Source organism: Salmo salar, chromosome 29 (genome assembly GCF_965601325.2).
Source record: "Salmo salar chromosome 29, fSalSal1, whole genome shotgun sequence".
Taxonomy (NCBI): Eukaryota; Metazoa; Chordata; class Actinopteri; order Salmoniformes; family Salmonidae; genus Salmo; species Salmo salar.
Genome location: NC_138319.1, coordinates 20190376 through 20208867, shown reverse-complemented (window position 1 = coordinate 20208867; position 18492 = coordinate 20190376). Strand labels below are relative to the sequence as shown.

General features: G+C 43.3%; 1 protein-coding gene across 1 annotated transcript in view; it reads left to right on the top strand.

Annotated features, from left to right (window-relative positions):
* Positions 1 to 4240: 4240 nt before the first annotated feature.
* Positions 4241 to 18492, top strand: part of gfod1 (glucose-fructose oxidoreductase domain containing 1) — a 34736-nt gene continuing 20484 nt past the window's right edge. The window contains exon 1 of the mRNA XM_014181121.3: positions 4241 to 4758. Coding sequence (XP_014036596.1) covers positions 4506 to 4758 — 253 coding nt within the window. The 5' untranslated portion in view covers positions 4241 to 4505. The remainder of the gene's footprint in view (positions 4759 to 18492) is intronic.

Below are 18492 nucleotides of genomic sequence, written 5' to 3'. Positions count from 1 at the left end.
CTCACCATGACATGACCCTGCGGGGCTGGCCCTCTTGCTCAGACATCGAGAATGGCTAGTCATGATGAGTGTGAAGATGCACATAGCCTACGTGGACTGCTTTGGTCTCTGTGTGTTAAAGTGGGTTAAAACAAGCCTGTGGTTGTAACTTGTAAATTATGCCCTTTACTAGTCTGTCTTCCTATACCTACCGGTTTATATGGACGGTCACCAGATGGATTCTCTTTGCCATCCTGCACTGTGACTGCTTCAAGCCCTGCACCCCTCACTCCCCGGTTGAGTTGCCCTTACCGCTTGGCTAATGTCAGGTATTCTCCTTTCCCAATAAGATTAAGGTTTGGATTGGGGTTAGGGTTAGGGTAATCTGATCCTAGATCTGTGGCTAGAGGCAACTTTTCAAATTCTCACTACACTGGACCAGGAAAGAACCAGAACCTTGAACTTTGGCCGCGAATGACCTTTGACCTCCTCTCTTACAGTATATGAATCATCAGCACAAGCTGGGCAAAGTACTGCCACTGTTTTCCACCTCAGTTTGCTCTGTTGTTTACAGAATCAACGACACACTTTGCCAAAGACAAACTGATATAGACACTGTGGATTATGTCAGCAAGTCCACAGTGGTTACAAAATAAATGGAAGATGTGGTGCTGAAGGCTGAACTAATCTGTATATTGACTTATTAGGCTTATGTAACATTCAGCTTTGTCCATTCAGACAGAGAATTTATTTGATTGTTGTTGTTGACTTATGTCAATTCCACAGCTTGTCAGTTCAACATAGATATACAACATATGCCAAAGCAGACAGCTCTGTGCGCTCGCTCGGTAGGCCTAGAAATACACCATATATACAAAAGTATGTGGACACCACTTCAAATTAGTGGTCAGCACAAGAACTGTCCGTCTGGAGCTTCATGAAATGGGTTTCCATGGCCGAGCAGCCGCACACAAGCCTAAGATGACCATGCGCAATGCCAAGCGTCAGCTGGAGTGGTGCAAAGCTCACCGCCATTGGACTCTGGAGCAGTGGAAAGGCATTCTCTGGAGTGATGAATCACGCTTCACCATCTGGCAGTCTGATGGACAAATCTGGGTTTGGCGGATGCCTGGAGAACGTTACCTGCCCAAATGCATAGTCCCAACTGGGAAGTTTGGTGGAGGAGGAAGAATGGTCTGGAGCTGTTTTTCATGGTTCAGGCTAGGCCCCTTAGTTCCAGTGAAGGGAAATCTTAATGCTTCAGCATACAACAACATTCTCGACGATTCTGTGCTTCCAACTTTCTGGCAACAGTTTGGGGAAGGCCCTTTCCTGTTTCAGCATGACAATGCCCTTGTGCACAAAGAAAGGTCCATACAGAAAGTTTGTTGAGATCGGTGTGGAAGAACTTGACTGGCCTGCACAGAGCCCTGACCTCAACCCATTGAACACCTTTGGGATGAATTGGAAGGCCGACTGCGAGCCAGGCCTAATAGCCCAACATCAGTACCCGACCTTACTAATGTTCTTGTGGCTGAATGGAAGCAAGTCCCGGCAGCAATGTTCCAACATCTAGTGGAAAGCCTTCCCAGAAGAGTGGAGGCTGTTTTAGCAGCAAAGGGGGGACCAACTCCATATTAATGGCCATTATTTTGGAATGAGATGTTCAACGAGCAGGTGTCCACATACTTTTGGTGTCCACATACTCCATATTATCATTTCAGAGTGAGTAGCAGCGAAATAAAGCGAACTGAATCCGGGAGATGATGCCCGCTGTGAAGTGTCCATGCCCAGGAGCAATGCAGCGTACAGGGACCTCAAGCCTGATGAAATTCAAATCCTCGCTGGCACCCAGGGCATTGTGCTCTGTTGCAGAATTCAAAGTATCTCAAGTCCGTCATATGATAAGATATGCCAACTGCCAATGAGGTTCTAAGATTTCGATTTTTTTTTAGCTTAAGCCTGTAGTATTATCCAGCATAGCGGCGTCACATGGTTTATCAGTCTCTCTCTCTCTGACATCCAATAACTTCACAACACAGTTGACTACAAATGCAAAGTTGCCAATGTTTTTGTAGTTGTTACAAACAAGCAACGCATAAAAATATGCTTTAAATGAAAACCGAGATGACTGCGTTAAAATATAAACGGTAGGCTATAGGCCTATTTCAATCATATTGAAATATATTTTATGTTCAATCAATTGAGTTACATTTTGCTACTTATAGGCTACTGTCTGTAATTTGTCTCAATATATTTCATTATGTGTAGCCTAACATGTGCGCAATGACATGCCAAATCGGTGATTTAGTGCCTTTTATTGGGTAAGCGCCTCAATATTTACCACTGTCAGTATTGTGAAACAACTATAATGTTAAGGAAATATTTGAATGGAGAAAGCTGATCCGAGAGCAGCATTCCCTTTCAAAGACGTATGTGTGCATTTATTTTGCAACTCTTGCACACACAACGCGGGCAGTCTGGTCAGCATTTTAGGCTTATGTGTGTTTTAACAATGCATATTTCCTACAACAGCCAAAGATGTAACATTAATTTCACAAAACACCACACAGAGAGGACAGTTGCTACGTGCGCGGTTGGAGCATGTGTCCATACTGCTAGGATCAAAAGAAAGGCAGTGCTGCTCTCGGATCAGCTTTTATAATTAAAATCTTACCATAGCGTTATCATTATTTCCCAACACTGACGACCGATCAGCTTTTCTAATTAAAATCTTACCATAGCGTTATCATTATTTCCCAACACTGACGACGGATCAGCTTCTAGAGAAATACAGTACAGTGGCTTCAGAAAGGATTCACACCCCTTGACTTTAGTGCTTTGTTGCAAACAGGATGCATATTTTGGAATATTTGTATTCTGTACTGGCTTCTTTCTTTTCACTGTCAGTTATGTTAGTATTGTGGAGTAACTACAGTGTTGTTGATCCATCCTCTGTTTTCTCCTATCACAGCCATTAAACTCTTAAATGTTTTAAAGTCACCATTGGCCACATGGTGAAATCTGTGAGTTGTTTCCTTCCTCTCCGGCATCTGAGTTAGGAAGGATGTCTGTATCTTTGTAGTGACTGGGTGTATGTAATTAATAACTTCACCATGCTCAAAGGCTTGTTACTAATTTTTACTCCTGAACTTATTTTTGCTTGCCATAACAAAAGGGTTCACTACTTATTGACTCAAGACATTTCAGCTTTTCATTTTTTATTAATTTGTACAAATTTTGAAAAACATAATTCCACTTTCACATTATGGGGTATTGTGTGTGTAGGCCAGTGACAAAAAGTGGGTGTGAATACTTTCTGAAGGCACTGTATTACCACCTAAGGCTGCACATATTGATGTGGCTTGTTCTAATGCTTACCCAATAACAAAATCACAGATTTGGCACATCATTGCGGCTGCGCACATGTTAGCATGAAATGAAATAGACACATTACAGACAGCCTACAAAGTAGCAAAATAAAATTGATTAAAGATTAAATCTATTTCATGATTGAAATAGGCCTACTGTATGAATGCAGTCATCTCGCTTTTCATTTGAAGCATATTTTTATACTTCGCTTGTTTGTATCAATTGCAAAGACATTGGTAACGTTGTATTTGTTGTAGGCAACTTTGTTTTGAAGTTATTGGCGGTCACAGAGAGACGGATAAACCATGTGAGTTTAGCGGAGATCTTCGGTGTACAAATTGACGCGGTAGAACAACAAAAACATCGAACGACGCATTTAGCTGTTCTACGAGTGGTCTGAGGCAGGCGTTAGATTACGAGCATTTTCAAGTGCGACGTAAATAACGATGGTTTTGGTTAACAGCTCGGAGATTTAACGATGCTCCTACTAAGGTTCTAACGATGGCCTTTTAAGATGCTTTTTGGAAACCAGGCCCTGGTCTTTAAACTATACTCCGTTATTGCACCTGCTGCGACTATGATGGGCGTCAAATTCCAACCGCTTCATGCCAGGAGCGAGAGGGTTAAAACTGGGAGGGGATCACTCTCCGGAGCCTGACGTATCCAGCACAGTCATTGCAGAACTGGGTTGCAACGTTAATAAAAACTGCATAATACCGCTGGATCATCGGCGTTGCATGCATTTAAATACAGGCATCCTCCCAGGCCTATTGAAGGCAACTGGAATGCTTTTTCCACACCTCTACAATGCTAACAGGAAATTCTGACATTTTCTTGGTTTCTATATCTGTACAGAGGGCGTTGCAGGAAATGCAGAAAGTGACATGCCCTTCATTCGTAGTCGGACGCGGTTAATTCAGAATGGAGCATTTTAATTTGTGTATCTAGAATACGCGGATTTTCGTATAATTGTTGTAATAACGGCGGACACGACAATATCTATTACAAATCGATCAAAACGGATGCTAAAATGCGAGGTGCCAGGTCGATTTGAGCGGGTGGATGGCCAATCTGATGTTAACAATTGCGTTTCTCCCCGCGTCTGCCGCGTTGCTATGCTGTGAAGCTGGTCGTGAAGACCGGGCACTCGAGCCATGCTTCCCGGGGTCGGCGTGTTTGGCACCAGCTTGACCGCGCGTGTGATTATCCCTCTTCTGAAGAACGAAGGATTCGCCGTCAAGGCTCTATGGGGACGGACTCAGGAGGAAGCAGAGGAGCTGGCCAAGGAAATGAACGTACCGTTTTACACCAATAGAATCGACGACGTTTTGCTGCATCAGGATGTGGATTTGGTCTGCATTAACCTGCCTCCACCTTTGACGCGGCAGATTGCTGTCAAAACATTAGGTGAGTCGGGGATGCTGTGACATGAGCTTCCTTGGTGTGGTAGCCTATATATGGCGTTTGACTTATTCCCCATTGATTTCACAAGGACAGTTATACAGCTTATTACAACATTGCCATGTATTATTTTCAATGGACAGACGTAGAGTAAGGTAGACTATTTGCGGAGAAGTGTATCTGATGTTGCCGACAGCTGTGGCAGTGTCTCCCAATCAGCTGCAATTCAAATGAATGAAAATGAGCAGCCTATAGAAAAGTCACTTCTGTATAATCACTTTAGAATCCCTTACTAATAGTCCAGGGTTCGGGACACAATGTCCGTGCTATCTTAATTACATCTTCTTCAACATGAACCAGTTGACATTTGGTAAAGCAGGAACTTTTGCAATTGAGTCTACAGTTATTACATAATTATGACAGCAATGACTGGCTGACTATTTGAGAAGGGTGCAACTGCAGCTGCAATTTGGGGTGTTCCTGCATGTGGGAATTCCTGCATCTGCAGGAACCCCTCTGTATTCTAGTCCATTTTTATTCTGCACTACGTGACTAAAAGTATGCGGACACCTGCTCGTTGAGCATCTCATTCCAAAATCATGGCCATTAATATGGAGTTGGTCCCCCCTTTGCTGCTAAAACAGCATCCACTCTTCTGGGAAGGCTTTCCACTAGATGTTGGAACATTGCTGCGGGACTTGCTTCCATTTAGCGATGGGGGTTAGGCGATTCGGCCTGGCTTGCAGTCGGCCTTCCAATTCATCCCAAAGGTGTTCGAAGGGGTTGAGGTCAGGGCTCTGTGCAGGCCAGTCAAGTTCTTCCACACCGATCTCAACAAACCATTTCTGTATGAACCTCGCTTTGTGCATGGGGGCATTGTCATGCTGAAACAGGAAAGGGCCTTCCCCAAACTGTTGCCACAAAGTTGGAAGCACAGAATTGTCTAGAATGTCGTATGCTGTAGCGTTAAGATTTTCCTTCGCTGGAACTAAGGGGCCTAGCCCGAACCATGAAAAACAGCCCCAGACCATGTTTCCTCCTCCACCAAACGTTACAGTTGGCACTATACATTGGAGCAGGTAACGTTCTCCTGGCAGCTGCCAAATTTGCCTTTCGTGCACTGTTTTCCTGCAGTTCCGTTAACGACGGGAGCGGGAGCGAAGGACACTGTGCTAGCTTAACCAGCTAGTCCTAAGGAGGACTCGGGGAGGCGGGGGGGGCAGCACCATGTGCTACTATAGCTAACTAGCTAGCTACCTAGCAAGCTAACTAGCTAGCTACCTAGCAAGCTAGCTAGCACACAATGTCGCTAGCACACAGTGTCGCCTCCCGCCTGCTCTGTACCGGAGTAGCTAGCGGTAAGTGGGGGCGGTATACCGTGTCCTTCGTCCCAGCCTGTCGGGCACGGTTTTCTATGGTACACAGCAGGCGGGAGGCGGGGGCGAGAGCTAGCTAGTTAGCACACGGGTTCGCTCCAGACACCTGCCTGCTTTACTAGCGGGAGGTGGGGGTAACCAGTAGACCATGTCCTTTGCCACTGCCTGTCGGGCACTGTTTTCCTGCAGTTCTGTTAAAGACGGTGAGGGCAGGCGGGGGGGGGGGTGTTCATGCAGGAACCAATGGGATACTCGAGGTGGGGGTGTTCCTGTAGGCTGCAGTTGCAAACTATTGGACAATTTGCCTCTAGTCTAGAACATGTGATAATGGATAAATCAAATGGACAGACTGACACATGCAGGTGTCCAGTGACCATGATGAAATAGGAAATATCCACGGGACGGGACATGGGAGACCTAAAGATAACCCCATGCTGGCCGAGCCAGCAGAGGGCAAAACACATCACTAAGGCAACATCACAGAGAATGATGCCCTTAATAAATAAAACCCTCTTAATAAGCCTACTTTCTGCGGTCCTTGGAGCTGTGGCCTTGTTACACAAGTAGAGGCAGAATATAGTTACATGATGTGTAGGATCTTAATTTGATCACTCTTTTGTTTGTGAGAGTTTTCTTACATAGTAGGAAATGCAATCTTATATGCAATCTTGTTTTCAAGGTTTAAAAAGGCTTCTAAAGTTTGTAATTTCCACTTTAACATTTATTTTCCTTCATTTTTGTTATTATTATTATTATAACTTGTTCTCCCAATTTTGTGGTATTCAATTGGTAGTTACATTCTTGTCTTATTGCTGCATCTCCCGTACGGACTCGGGAGAGGCGAAGTTGAGAGCTGTGCGGCCTCTGAAACACAACCCAACCAAGCCGCACTGCTTCTTGACACAATTCCCACTTTACCTGGAAGCCAGCGGCACCAATGTGTCGGAAGAAACACTGTACACCTGGCGACCGTGTCAGTGTGCACTGCGCCAGGCCCGCCACAGGAGTTTCTAGTGCACGATGGGACAAGGACATCCCTGCCGGCCAAACCCTCCCCTAACCCGAGCGACACTGGGCCAATTGTGCGCCGCCCCATGGGTCTCCCGGTCGCGGCCGGCTGCGACAGAGCCTGGACTCAAACCCAGGAATCTCTAGTGGCACAGCTAGCACTGCGATGCATTGCCTTATACCGCTGCGCAACTCAGGAGGCCACCATTTTAACATTTCAGACATGATTTGCCCTGAGAACATTTATAAATCAGTTTAATCCACATAATAATTCACATTTCCAGTTGCTGCAGGATTATGTCCCTGCTGTAGCAAACTGGCTCAAATTAAGATCCTACATCTGTAGCTAGCATTTGGGTCAGACTCAGCAGATAAGAAATTATGGACTTTTACAGTGTAACAGTGGCGTTTGGTGCCGTTTTAAGATGAGGGAAGACAAGATTTTTTTTTCATGAGCATGGCCCTATTTCTATTACAGCATATTGTATGACTCTCATTCATATTCAATTCACCCAGCTCAATGTATCATCAATAGGTTTAGGCTACTATACCCATTATGAGGTTACTACAACCTAACCTATGAATGAAAGTTTACAATGTAGGTGCACAGGTCAAGACAATTCTTTTGTAAACAAGGTAACGCACAGTGACAAATTCAATACCACCTTGCACACTCTTGCCTGATTCTAGCTGATCTTGGGTGTAATCACTAGTCCAATAGCTGTAAACAAGAGTTTCTATTGGACAAATTCAGATATGTTTATCCATGTTTTATTCCGTTTTAAGAAAAACATTTCAACAGAATTGGCAGAATGAATACACCCCTGATCACACGCAAACACAGTTCACTCATAGGAGCCACATGAAAACAGCATGATCACTCATTGTAGCTAACATAGCATCCCTCTCTGTTTGAGCCGGGTGTTTGAGTAGGCTAAACTAGCTAGCTACCACAGTTTAGTAAGTGAAAGTGAAAAAATACTATGAAATATAGCTAGCTCTCTTTCTTGCTTCTCCTTCATTTTTGAACAAATGTATTTGTTCAAAACTGTTTAACTATTGTCTTTCTCTCTCTTTGAATCAAATACTTACCACATTTTATGCATTGCACTGATATCTAGCTATAGCTAATGCCTTCAGTACTAGATTCATTCTCTGGTCCTTTGATTGGGTGGACAAAATGTCAGTTCATGCTGCAAGAGCTCTGATAGGTTGTAAGATGTCCTCCGGAAGTGAATTACTGTGTAAGTCTATGGAAGGGGGTGAGAACCATGAGCCTTCTAGGATTTGTATTGAAATCAATGTACCCAGAGGAGGACGGAAACTAGCTATCCTCCGGCTACACCATGGTGCTACCCCACAGAGTGCTTTTGAGGCTACTGTAGACCTTCATTGCAAAACAGTGTGTTTTAGAGGGGTTGGGTTAAATGCGTAAGACACGTTTCAATTGAATGCATTCAGTTGTACAACTGACTAGGGAAAGGGAGATGCCTAGTCAGTTGTACAACTGAATGCCTTCTACTGAAATGTGTCTTACGCATTTAACCCAACCCCTCTGAATCAGAGAGGTGCGAGGGGGTTGCCTTAATCAACATCCACGGCGCCTGGGGAACAGTGAGTTAACTGCCTTGCTCAGAATGACAGATTCTTACCTTGTCAGCTCAGAGATTCATCCAGCAACCTTTCGGTTACTGGCCCAACGCTCTAACCACTAGGCTACCTGCCACTAGGTATCCCTCTTTCCCTTTACTTAATCAATTATTTGGTGACGTTAATATTTATTTTTATTTTACTAGGCAAGTCAGTTAACAAATTCTTATTTTCAATGACGGCCTAGGAACAGTGGGTTAACTGCCTTGTCCAGGGGCAGAACGACAGATTTTTACCTTGTCAGCTCGTGGAGTCGATCTTGCATCCTTTCGGTTACTAGTCCAACGCTCTAACCACTAGGCTACCCTGCCACCCCTATTTAGTATAGTTTTATCTTAAAATGATAGCTTTTTTTAATGTTTAACTATTTCTATTTTTATAAAATCCACTGAGGAGGAGGGTCCTCCCCTTCCTCCTCTGTCCTCTGAGGAGCCTCCACTGCAGTATCAGATACTACACAGGTATAAGAGCAATGTGAAATGTTGCCCAGATGAGTACTGGCCAGTGTGTGTTCAACATATGCCCATGTAGCTGATGTGATGTCAACACTTCCTAACCTGGAAGGCTTGTGCTCACTGTCCAGACCAATGTATTTGGTTATCGTTAATGTGTGAAGATTACATTTTACTTGTCGTTTACCTTTCTTTGAACTGTTGCCAAAGCAGCAGCAGCAGCTGACAGAAGCACCAGATCGCAGCCTCAAGGACACAGCAGTGGTAGAACTGGATGGTGGCGTCTCTTCGGTAGAAAATGCTTGGGGTCATTAAGGTTCATTGACCGTAGTAACAAAGATGGAACAATTGAAACAGATGTTTCACCGGATGTATAAATCTGAAGCATCCGGTTGGCATTTCCACTCACCACCAAATATGGTGATGCGAGGAGGCCCATTAGCCGGCAGCGGGAGAAGATGGAGCGAGATGGATTTTGCCCGACATTCTGCAATATTTCGCATTGATGAAACATTTGATCTCAATACAGTTTTCTGTTCCCAAAACTTGAACCTGTTACGAACAAAGTGGACTCAGTTTTGTAGACTTTACCTTTTGCCAAAGTTTTTAAAAAGTGTGTCATTTAGGAGTTCAAAGGCTAATTGAGTTATTGCACACTTAACAGAGTAGGCGTTCCCTACCCTTTTTGTGGTACCTTAAATTGTCATGCTGGCCACGTTAGACAAGTATAATCAGAGCCTGAAGATATCAACAGTCACTACGCAGCTGAGTAATCAATGTGTCATCATTGTAACTTTTGGAGTGAATTCATTGTACTAATTTGTTAAAGGTGTGCCGATATGCATACAATGGTCTTTGTCATAACTTGAACTTTACTCTGGCGCGTGTAAATAAAGTTGCCACCAACCGTGACCACTCTCACGTGTAAACATGTCCTCTGGCTTCTGTTTTGACAGTCTTTCGTAGAGCCCCTTATTACATTTCCCACCCTAGTTTTGCTGGTTTAGGTAAATGTAGTGACAGTGCTAGCAGATGATTGATCAGAGCAAGGCAAGCCTCTGTTTACTCCATGACTGGGCTAATGTGAAATATTACAAAGTGTGACCACATACCACCTAGGATTTTGTTCCATTTATTGCTGTGGTGACTGTCTTCGTGTTCCCTCCCCACCTGAACAGGTACAGACATTTTGAGTTACTTTACATTCTCAGTTCTCACTATGATGTCAACCTGGAACGCTGTAGCCATGCCCCTCCTTGACCAGTTTCCTCCATGTCTCATTGTGTCAAACATTCTTTGTGGAACTCTGTCTCTCTCTCTCTCTCTCTCTATCTCTCTCTGTCTGTCTGTCTCTCTCTCTCTCTCTCTCTGTGTCATGAGGAGGAGGGTCAAGATACAGGTCCTGTGACAGCGGCCCATGATGGCTCAGGAAATAGCTTTGGCCACCAACCCACGCTGGCTTGGAATAGTGGCCGTTAAATGCAAAGCTACTTCCCCTTTTCAGGGTGTGTGACAAGGCAATGCTTATCTCTCTAACACCGGCTTGTTGACCTCATGCATCGTGTCGATAAGCCCTAATCAGACGGTTGCAGAACTGGAATTTGCACTTAGAAGGCATTTGCCGACTGTCTAACCAAAATCATGGATGGTTCCGGTCTGACAATGGAGACCAGGGTAAAACACTGGCATGAGGCAAGTGATGTTTCCCAAGCAACTGGTATTGTTATGCGGTTTAACCCCCTCAGTGTAACAATCTTGGTCACATTAAAGCAAACTGGTCTAACCAACAAGGCCACATCTCTTCTTCAAAAGGAATTTCTATTTAGTTTTTTTCCCTTCCTCCTTCCTACTATAGCATTACTAAGGCATCTGATGTTGGGAGTCTGAGACATTTCTCAGGGAATTGGTGCTCTGGCGAGCAAACGTGCTGGTTAGGATTAGTAGCTCATCTTCCAGTCTTCAGTTAAAGGACTTGCGTTAGCACCTAGAATGTATTGCCCGACAGTGTAAAGTGCATCAGTGTTTAGGCTGTTAAGGGTTAGAAACTTCCTTACTCACTCAAGTTTTACCCAAATTCATTAGCATTTCTTCTGCACTCGAGCCCAAAGAATTTCCATTTGCTGCTGTGCATTCTAGCAAGGAGATGGAGGATAAAATCAGATTGTGTGATGTAGGACAGATGCTAGATGCAATCAGAGACTGGAAGCAAATGTATTTTGAGGAAGAGTTGCAGGTGTACTTTCCCTCCCTTTTGCAGATTTGTTTTGTAGGCGGGAAGACATTTAAACCCGTTTTGATGCACACTCACCATCTAGCACGTTCATCTGGTGTAGAGCGCGTGTGACACAGGTAGAGCCTTGAGCCTTCCTGTGCAATTCATGAATGAACACAAAGAATACAAAGCCAAGTAGTGAAACCACAGTGTTGACTTGGTACAATAATTAGCCTACAAATGGCATCTTATCAGTACATTGACCAAAGTATCACCTGTTAATCTTTTGGCCTATCTGTCTCTTCTCTCTATGGCATGTCAATCTGTCTGTCTATTTCTAAGTGTCCCTGGTTAGTTTAGACTGCTCACTCCCACTATGAAGTAGTTTCAAAGGAACAGAAACCCTACGGAGGCGTGATGGGCGAGGTGAACTAGTTGGGCCTGGCAGGGAGGAGGAGGTTGACAGACTTATAGTCTTCTCCACATCCCATTTTCCTTTGACCTACATGTCGTTATCAATAAAACTTCACAATACGGTGCAGAGCATTCGATTTGACTCCTGGGGGGCAAGGAGACCCACAGCTCCTCTAAAACCATTGACAACTACGTGCTGCTTTCAAGGGATTGTTAAATAAATGTTAGCACTATTTGGTTTTAATATCACTTCTCAAAGAGCATAGTCAGAACAACACATTTCCGATTGTTCCACATTTCGCTCTATCATCAGTTACACAGCAAGCAACTGCATGCTTTTCATGATCAGTAAACATCAATCGCTCATGTAATTTCAGATACGTGAGGGTAGCCTATCCATTTGGCATGTAGCTAGCTAGCTAGTAAGCTAGCTCAACAAACAACATGTAATTTAGCTTCCTTCATCAGAGATTAGGCTTTTGGAAAGAGCTTGACATCGGCAAGTCCTCGTCCTGGTAAAGTCGGACTACTGTTATCAACACTAACATGGCAAGCAAATCTAACAATATTTGGATATAGCCTAGTTTATCTCCTGAAAGTTAGTTTGTTAACGAGCCATATTGAAGTGATCTGTTATTAGCTAGCTAGCCAATTTGACGTGGTCCATCAATCCATGTAGTCTGTCATGTCTGTCAGCAGCAATCGTGATGAAACAATCTTAAAAACAATGTTGAAAGTGGGATGTTAGCTAATTTCGCTAGGTAGACCTATATTGGTTGGAGGAAAAAGTACATTAGGTCTACTTATCACTATGTTTAGCCAATTATACAAAGTTTCTACCGGTAGCTTGCAAGGTAAACATTATCAGCTAACAGTAAATCGGCAACACAGGAGGCTGCTGAGGGGAGGAAGGCTCATAATAATGTCCGTAACAAAGCAAATGGAATAGCATCAACCACATGGAAACCATTTGTTTGATGTATTTGATACCCTTCCACTAATTCCGCTCCAGCCATTACCACAAGCCCATCCTCCCCAATTAAGGTGCCACCAACCTCCTGTGATCGGCAAATGTGCCCTTCTGCTGCTTGCCAGGCAGAGCCAACAAAGGATGGGAAATTAATCCTAAACCACAAACCACATACTTGTCAGTTATAGTTCACTTTTTATTTTTATACCACTCAAATATCCAATTGTAAAGAACAAAAATGTATACGAAACATGCAACAATTTCATTGATTTTACTGAGTTACAGTTTATATAAGGAAATCTGTCCATTTAAATACATTCAGTAGGCCCTAATCTATGGATTTCACATGACTGGGAATACAGATATGCATCTGTTAGTCACAGATACTGTACCTTAAAAAAATGGGTCACACAATTGGCCTTAGATCTTGTCACGGTATTTTTGTTCATTCAAATTGCCATCGATAAAATGCAATTCTGTTCGTTGTCCGTAGCTTATGCCTGCCCATACCATAACCCCACCGCCATAATGTTCACAACGTTGAAATCAGCAAACCGCTCACCCACACGACACTGTGCACTTGGTCTGTGGTTGTGAGGTCGATTGGATGTACTGCCAAATTCTTTAAAACGACGTTGGAGGCGGCTTATGGTAGAGAAATGAACATTCAATTCTCTGGCAACAGCTCTGGTGGACATTCCTGCAGTCAGAATGACAATTGCACGGTCCCTCAACTTGAGATGTGACATTGTGTTGTGTGACAAAATTGAACATTTTAGAGTTGCCTTTTATTGTAATGATCATGCTGTTTAGTCGCTTCTTGATATGCCACACCTGTCAGGTGGATGGATTATCTTGGTAAAGGGGAAATGCTCACTTACAGGGATGTAAACAAATTTGTGCACAACATTTGTGAGAAATTAGGTTTTTGTGCATATGAAAAAATGCAAGGGTCTTTTATTTCAGCTCATGAAACATGGGACCAACACTTTACGTGTTATGTTTATATATTTGTTCAATGTAATTGTGTCCAATATTGAGAGATATCGTGAGGCTACCCTCACGCATCTGAAATTACATGATCAATTGATGTTTACTGATCAAGAAAAGCATGCATTTACTTGCTGTGTAACTCTGATGACAGAACTAAATGTGCGCAATTGTTTTGCATGGAATAATCAGATATTTGAAGTTCTGATCTATGGCTTCAAGGGGTCATGATATTACAACCAAATAGTTAACATTTATTTAACAATCGCTTGACAACGGCACAAAGTTGTCAGTGGTTTTAGCGGAGCTGAGGTCTCCTTGCCCGCCAGCAGGAAAATCAAACGCTCTGCACCTTATTGTGACATTTTAATGATAACGACCTATTCAGACTTTTATCGGTGCATGCAAAGGAGAAGAGACGATGAAAGGAGGCCACTCTAATCTATTGAGATGCAGCCTCTGCTCTCTGGCTCAGTGTTGGAGTCTATGATGCAACTGACCTTTGCAGCACCGTGTGAGCCTGCCTGCACTCCTAAGCCTGACTCTGGCTTCAGCGGCGGGGGCTATCGGGTAACAGGTCGGCGTCCTCTGAGACGCACAGACAGACACTTCCTCATCAATAGAAGAAGCCCAAGCGGAGCTACCTGCTAGTGGTGTGCAGCTCTAGTGATTATAAACTGATTAATCTAGTGATTATCAGACTGTATACCACGGGTATAACAAAACATTTATTTTTACTGTCCTAATTACATTGGTAACCAGTTTATAATAGCAGTAAGGCACCTCGGGGTTATGTGGTATATGGCCAACTGCGTTGCGTCGTGCCTAAAAACAGCCCTTAGCCGTGGTATATTGGCCATATACCACACCCCCTCGGGCTTTATTGCTTAATTATATCCTGTGGAAAGTAGGCTTCCTCTAGCCTAAACACTGACACTGCCCAGATACTACACTTCCCATACATCTGGTACCTACCAACTCTGCCTGGATTGGATATCATCATGTCCCCTGCAGTTACCTCACATGCGTGTAGGTTATGCTAGCTGAAACCGTCTGACCTCTGTGACACTTTCAGTACATTCACATAACCAAGCTCCCTAGAAAGACCTCCTTCAGACTTCTCCACAGCATGATAGGTGGCTGTAGTATATCCAGCAGAGTAGGATGAAGGAGTTGGAGCTTGGTTATGTGAATGTACTAGAGCAGCCCTCCACATGATATCAGCCTCTGAGAGAATGATGATGTCCAAAATGTAATGTGACCAGCCTTCAGGGCACCCAGAACATTGTGGTCTAAATTAACTATTGGTCTTCCACTTCCTTCCATGCCCTCTGTTCTAGGTCTCTATTGTGAAGACTCAAGCTGTATGTGTTTGTAGCTTTTTTGGCTCTGTGTTAGCCAGACGTATAGGAGACCGAAAGACAGTGCCATTCCCATGCTTTTCCTCAATGTCGCCACTTGTTTTGGGAGTTTCCCGGCCCTTCATGTTCGATCCTGTTGGACGCCCATTTACATGCTAATAGAAGCTGCAGAGAGAGAGTGGGAGAAAGAGAGAAAGGGCCCTGGTCTTAAGGTCCTGTGAAATTGCCTTTGTTTGCTAACTGAATCGCAGAACAGGAGCTCTTTCAGGATACCTTCTCCCGGTGCTGAAAAGTGAGTGTTCCTCAATTGGGGGAAGAGTTTACTCTTCGAAGCCTGTCTGTCTCTATGAAATGAGGGTCTGTTCTTTCGCTGCTTTGTGCCTCCACTTGTTGTTCATGTTTTTGAAAGTGCCTCAATGGCTACATTTGGCCATGCATCCCACAAACGCAGTGATGCCTGGATGCATAATTACTTTTTTTGCTGCTGCCATTCCTTAGTTCTATTCATGTTGTGACACGCTGCACTAATCGGCAGAAATTGTGCCCGTCATCCAAATATCCATCCAAACATGTTCTGCAGGATTGCCTTGTTGTTGCCAAATAATGTATCTGCTGACTGTTGTGGGGGTATCTTGATTGATGTTCGTTTGACCAGAAGCGATGCATAGGTATTTGCCATAAACCAATCCTTCTAGGTGAGGTTAAACAGGGCTAATCTTGTCTACACAAAGTACAGACTTGCAGCTACTGTACCAGTCAGTACGAAATCAGGGATGATGTCATTTTTCTGCACTGCATACACTCATAGACACAGAACCTATTGTTTCAAGATTTTGAAAAGTGATTTATTGTTGATAGGATCTCTTTTTTTTTATATTTTCTTTTATTTGCTGATATTATTATTATTATTATTATTATCATTACCAAGGTGGAATCCTCACGTAATGGCGATTTCATGCCAGCACACCAAAAATATTTTCGGACTATCTCCGATTGTTCTGGCAATTCTCACGTAGAAACTTCATTGGGATGTTTGACATGCTTTTTCCATTTGTATCACTAACCATTTTTGAGAGAATCATGATGAAAGTGGCCATTTTAGGCCCTTGTTGACCATATGATCTGTGAACTGTACATACAGACATCTTGGTGTCATTATACTCCTTATAGTGTGCTCTATAATATGGAGTATGTCTTGATTCTGAAATTAAAAATGTTCACATAAATGTATTCAACATAAATATTAATATCTCAAAAGTACTCTTTTAGTTTTTGTCATTTTAAGATATTGTTTGGAACAATATACTGTACAAGTACATCACATTTCCAGAATGGGCTCTCTGCTAAATCTAATACATTTTATGAGCACCACCAACACTGAATGGGAAAATGGATTCAAATGGAACTTGCTGAATGTGCAATCCTAAAAGGCTGTGATTGGCTAATGACCTATAAAGTAATTTTCTATTCATAAACTGGGTGGTTTGAGCCCACAATGCTGATTGGCTGAAAGCCGTGGTATATCAGACCGTATACCATGGGTATGACCCCAAAATATTTTTACTGTTCTAATTACGTTAGTAACCAGTTTATAATAGCAATAAGGCACCTCGGGGGTTTGTGGTATATGGTCACTATACCACGGCTAATGGCTGTATCCAGGCGCTCCGCGTTGCGTCGTGCGTAAGAAGAACAGCCATATACCACACCTCCCCGGGCCTTATTGCGTAAGTATAGGTCATATAATTAAAATGTACCAGAAAGCCCACTCTGGAAATCTTAACTTGTTTGAAGCATAAATTGTTACAATGTCTAAAAATAAACAACAAAAAGGGTACTTTTGAAATATTATTATATTTTGATGTTGAACAAATGAATGTGAAACATTTGATTTCAGAATCTAAACATACTGCATATTTCAGAGCACACTATAAGGAATATAATGACACCAAGATGATGTCTGTGTCATGTACAGTTCACAGATCATAGTGTCTTACAGGAGGCATGTACAGGTCTAAAAGGGCCACGTTCATCATGATTTTCTCATAAATACAAATGTAAAAAAGCATGTCAAACAATGAAGTTAATATGTGCGAATTGCCAGAACAATCTGAGATACCAAAAATATTTTCGTGCTACGCTGGTGTGGAATCACCCACAAATGTCTTTAAATATCCTTTATGTGCATTTGCACGGGAGCAGCCGCACTTGTGTTTGATAATTGGACAATGGGGAATAGAGACAAGTGGCAGGCCCATATGAGGCAGTCCCATGAAGGGAGAGCAGACTACTCTGGAAGGCCCCCAACATTCACCTGCGTTCCTAACCAGCCTTAACATAAGATTTGGTCTGACGGTGCGGTACCCCAGTCAGATGAACAATTATAGGATGGTATCAGTAATGCGTCTACAACTGTGTTTTAATGCTTATAGATGGGGTTCGTAACACCATTGAAAGAAGACTTCTTTTAAGACCTACTGTAAGAACAGAAAGGCCATGTTTGTATCAGATCTAGCCGCAGTACATATCTCACTTCCTGTATGAGTGTGTTTTTGTGTGGTCATGCTCTGGTATTTGAGAGAAGTGTGAATTCAAGTGCACCTTTGCAGGGTGTCTTGCTAGCAGCAATGAACAACAGGAAAAAGGAAGTTCCCTGCTATGACAATGCTAATAATGGCCACAACCTACATACACCATGGGCGGCTGTCGATGAGAGCCTATTCAGGGTGCGACATCCGAAGAACAATGCCTCAGTGCCGTACTCAAAAACATCCCTCTTGAGTGTTTCGTATTTGCATACCCTGATCTTGCTACTTGGGCCTAGCTGTCTAATTTCTCCACCAAGACGTTTTCTTCCAATCTACCAGCAACACAATTCTTCAGAACATCTACTTATATTCCATTTCTGGTCCTTGTCACCCTCAACCCATTCATTTCCATCCTACATAGACCAGTAATTGTGGTAAGTTCCTCTCATTGAGGTCAAGCATCCTGGCAGTCCTGCATTGTAGCAGTACCGTGATTTCAGGTCTCCATTGTCTTTATGCCGCCTCAGAATGCAGATGACCATCACAGAAGACCAGTCTCAGGGGTCCTTCTGTCTGCTCCATCTCTACAGCACAGGCTGACCCAAGCAACCTGCAGTCATCCCCAAAGCTGAGAGTGAAGCTTCTGTGCTCACATCACACACGTGCCCCCTTCTCCCGTGAAAGACATGTGTTTTCCCCCTGAAAGAGATTGTCTTCATGGGGGGAGAGTCCAACATTGTGTATATGTAGATTTATTTTCATTTCCTGCCATTGTGGGA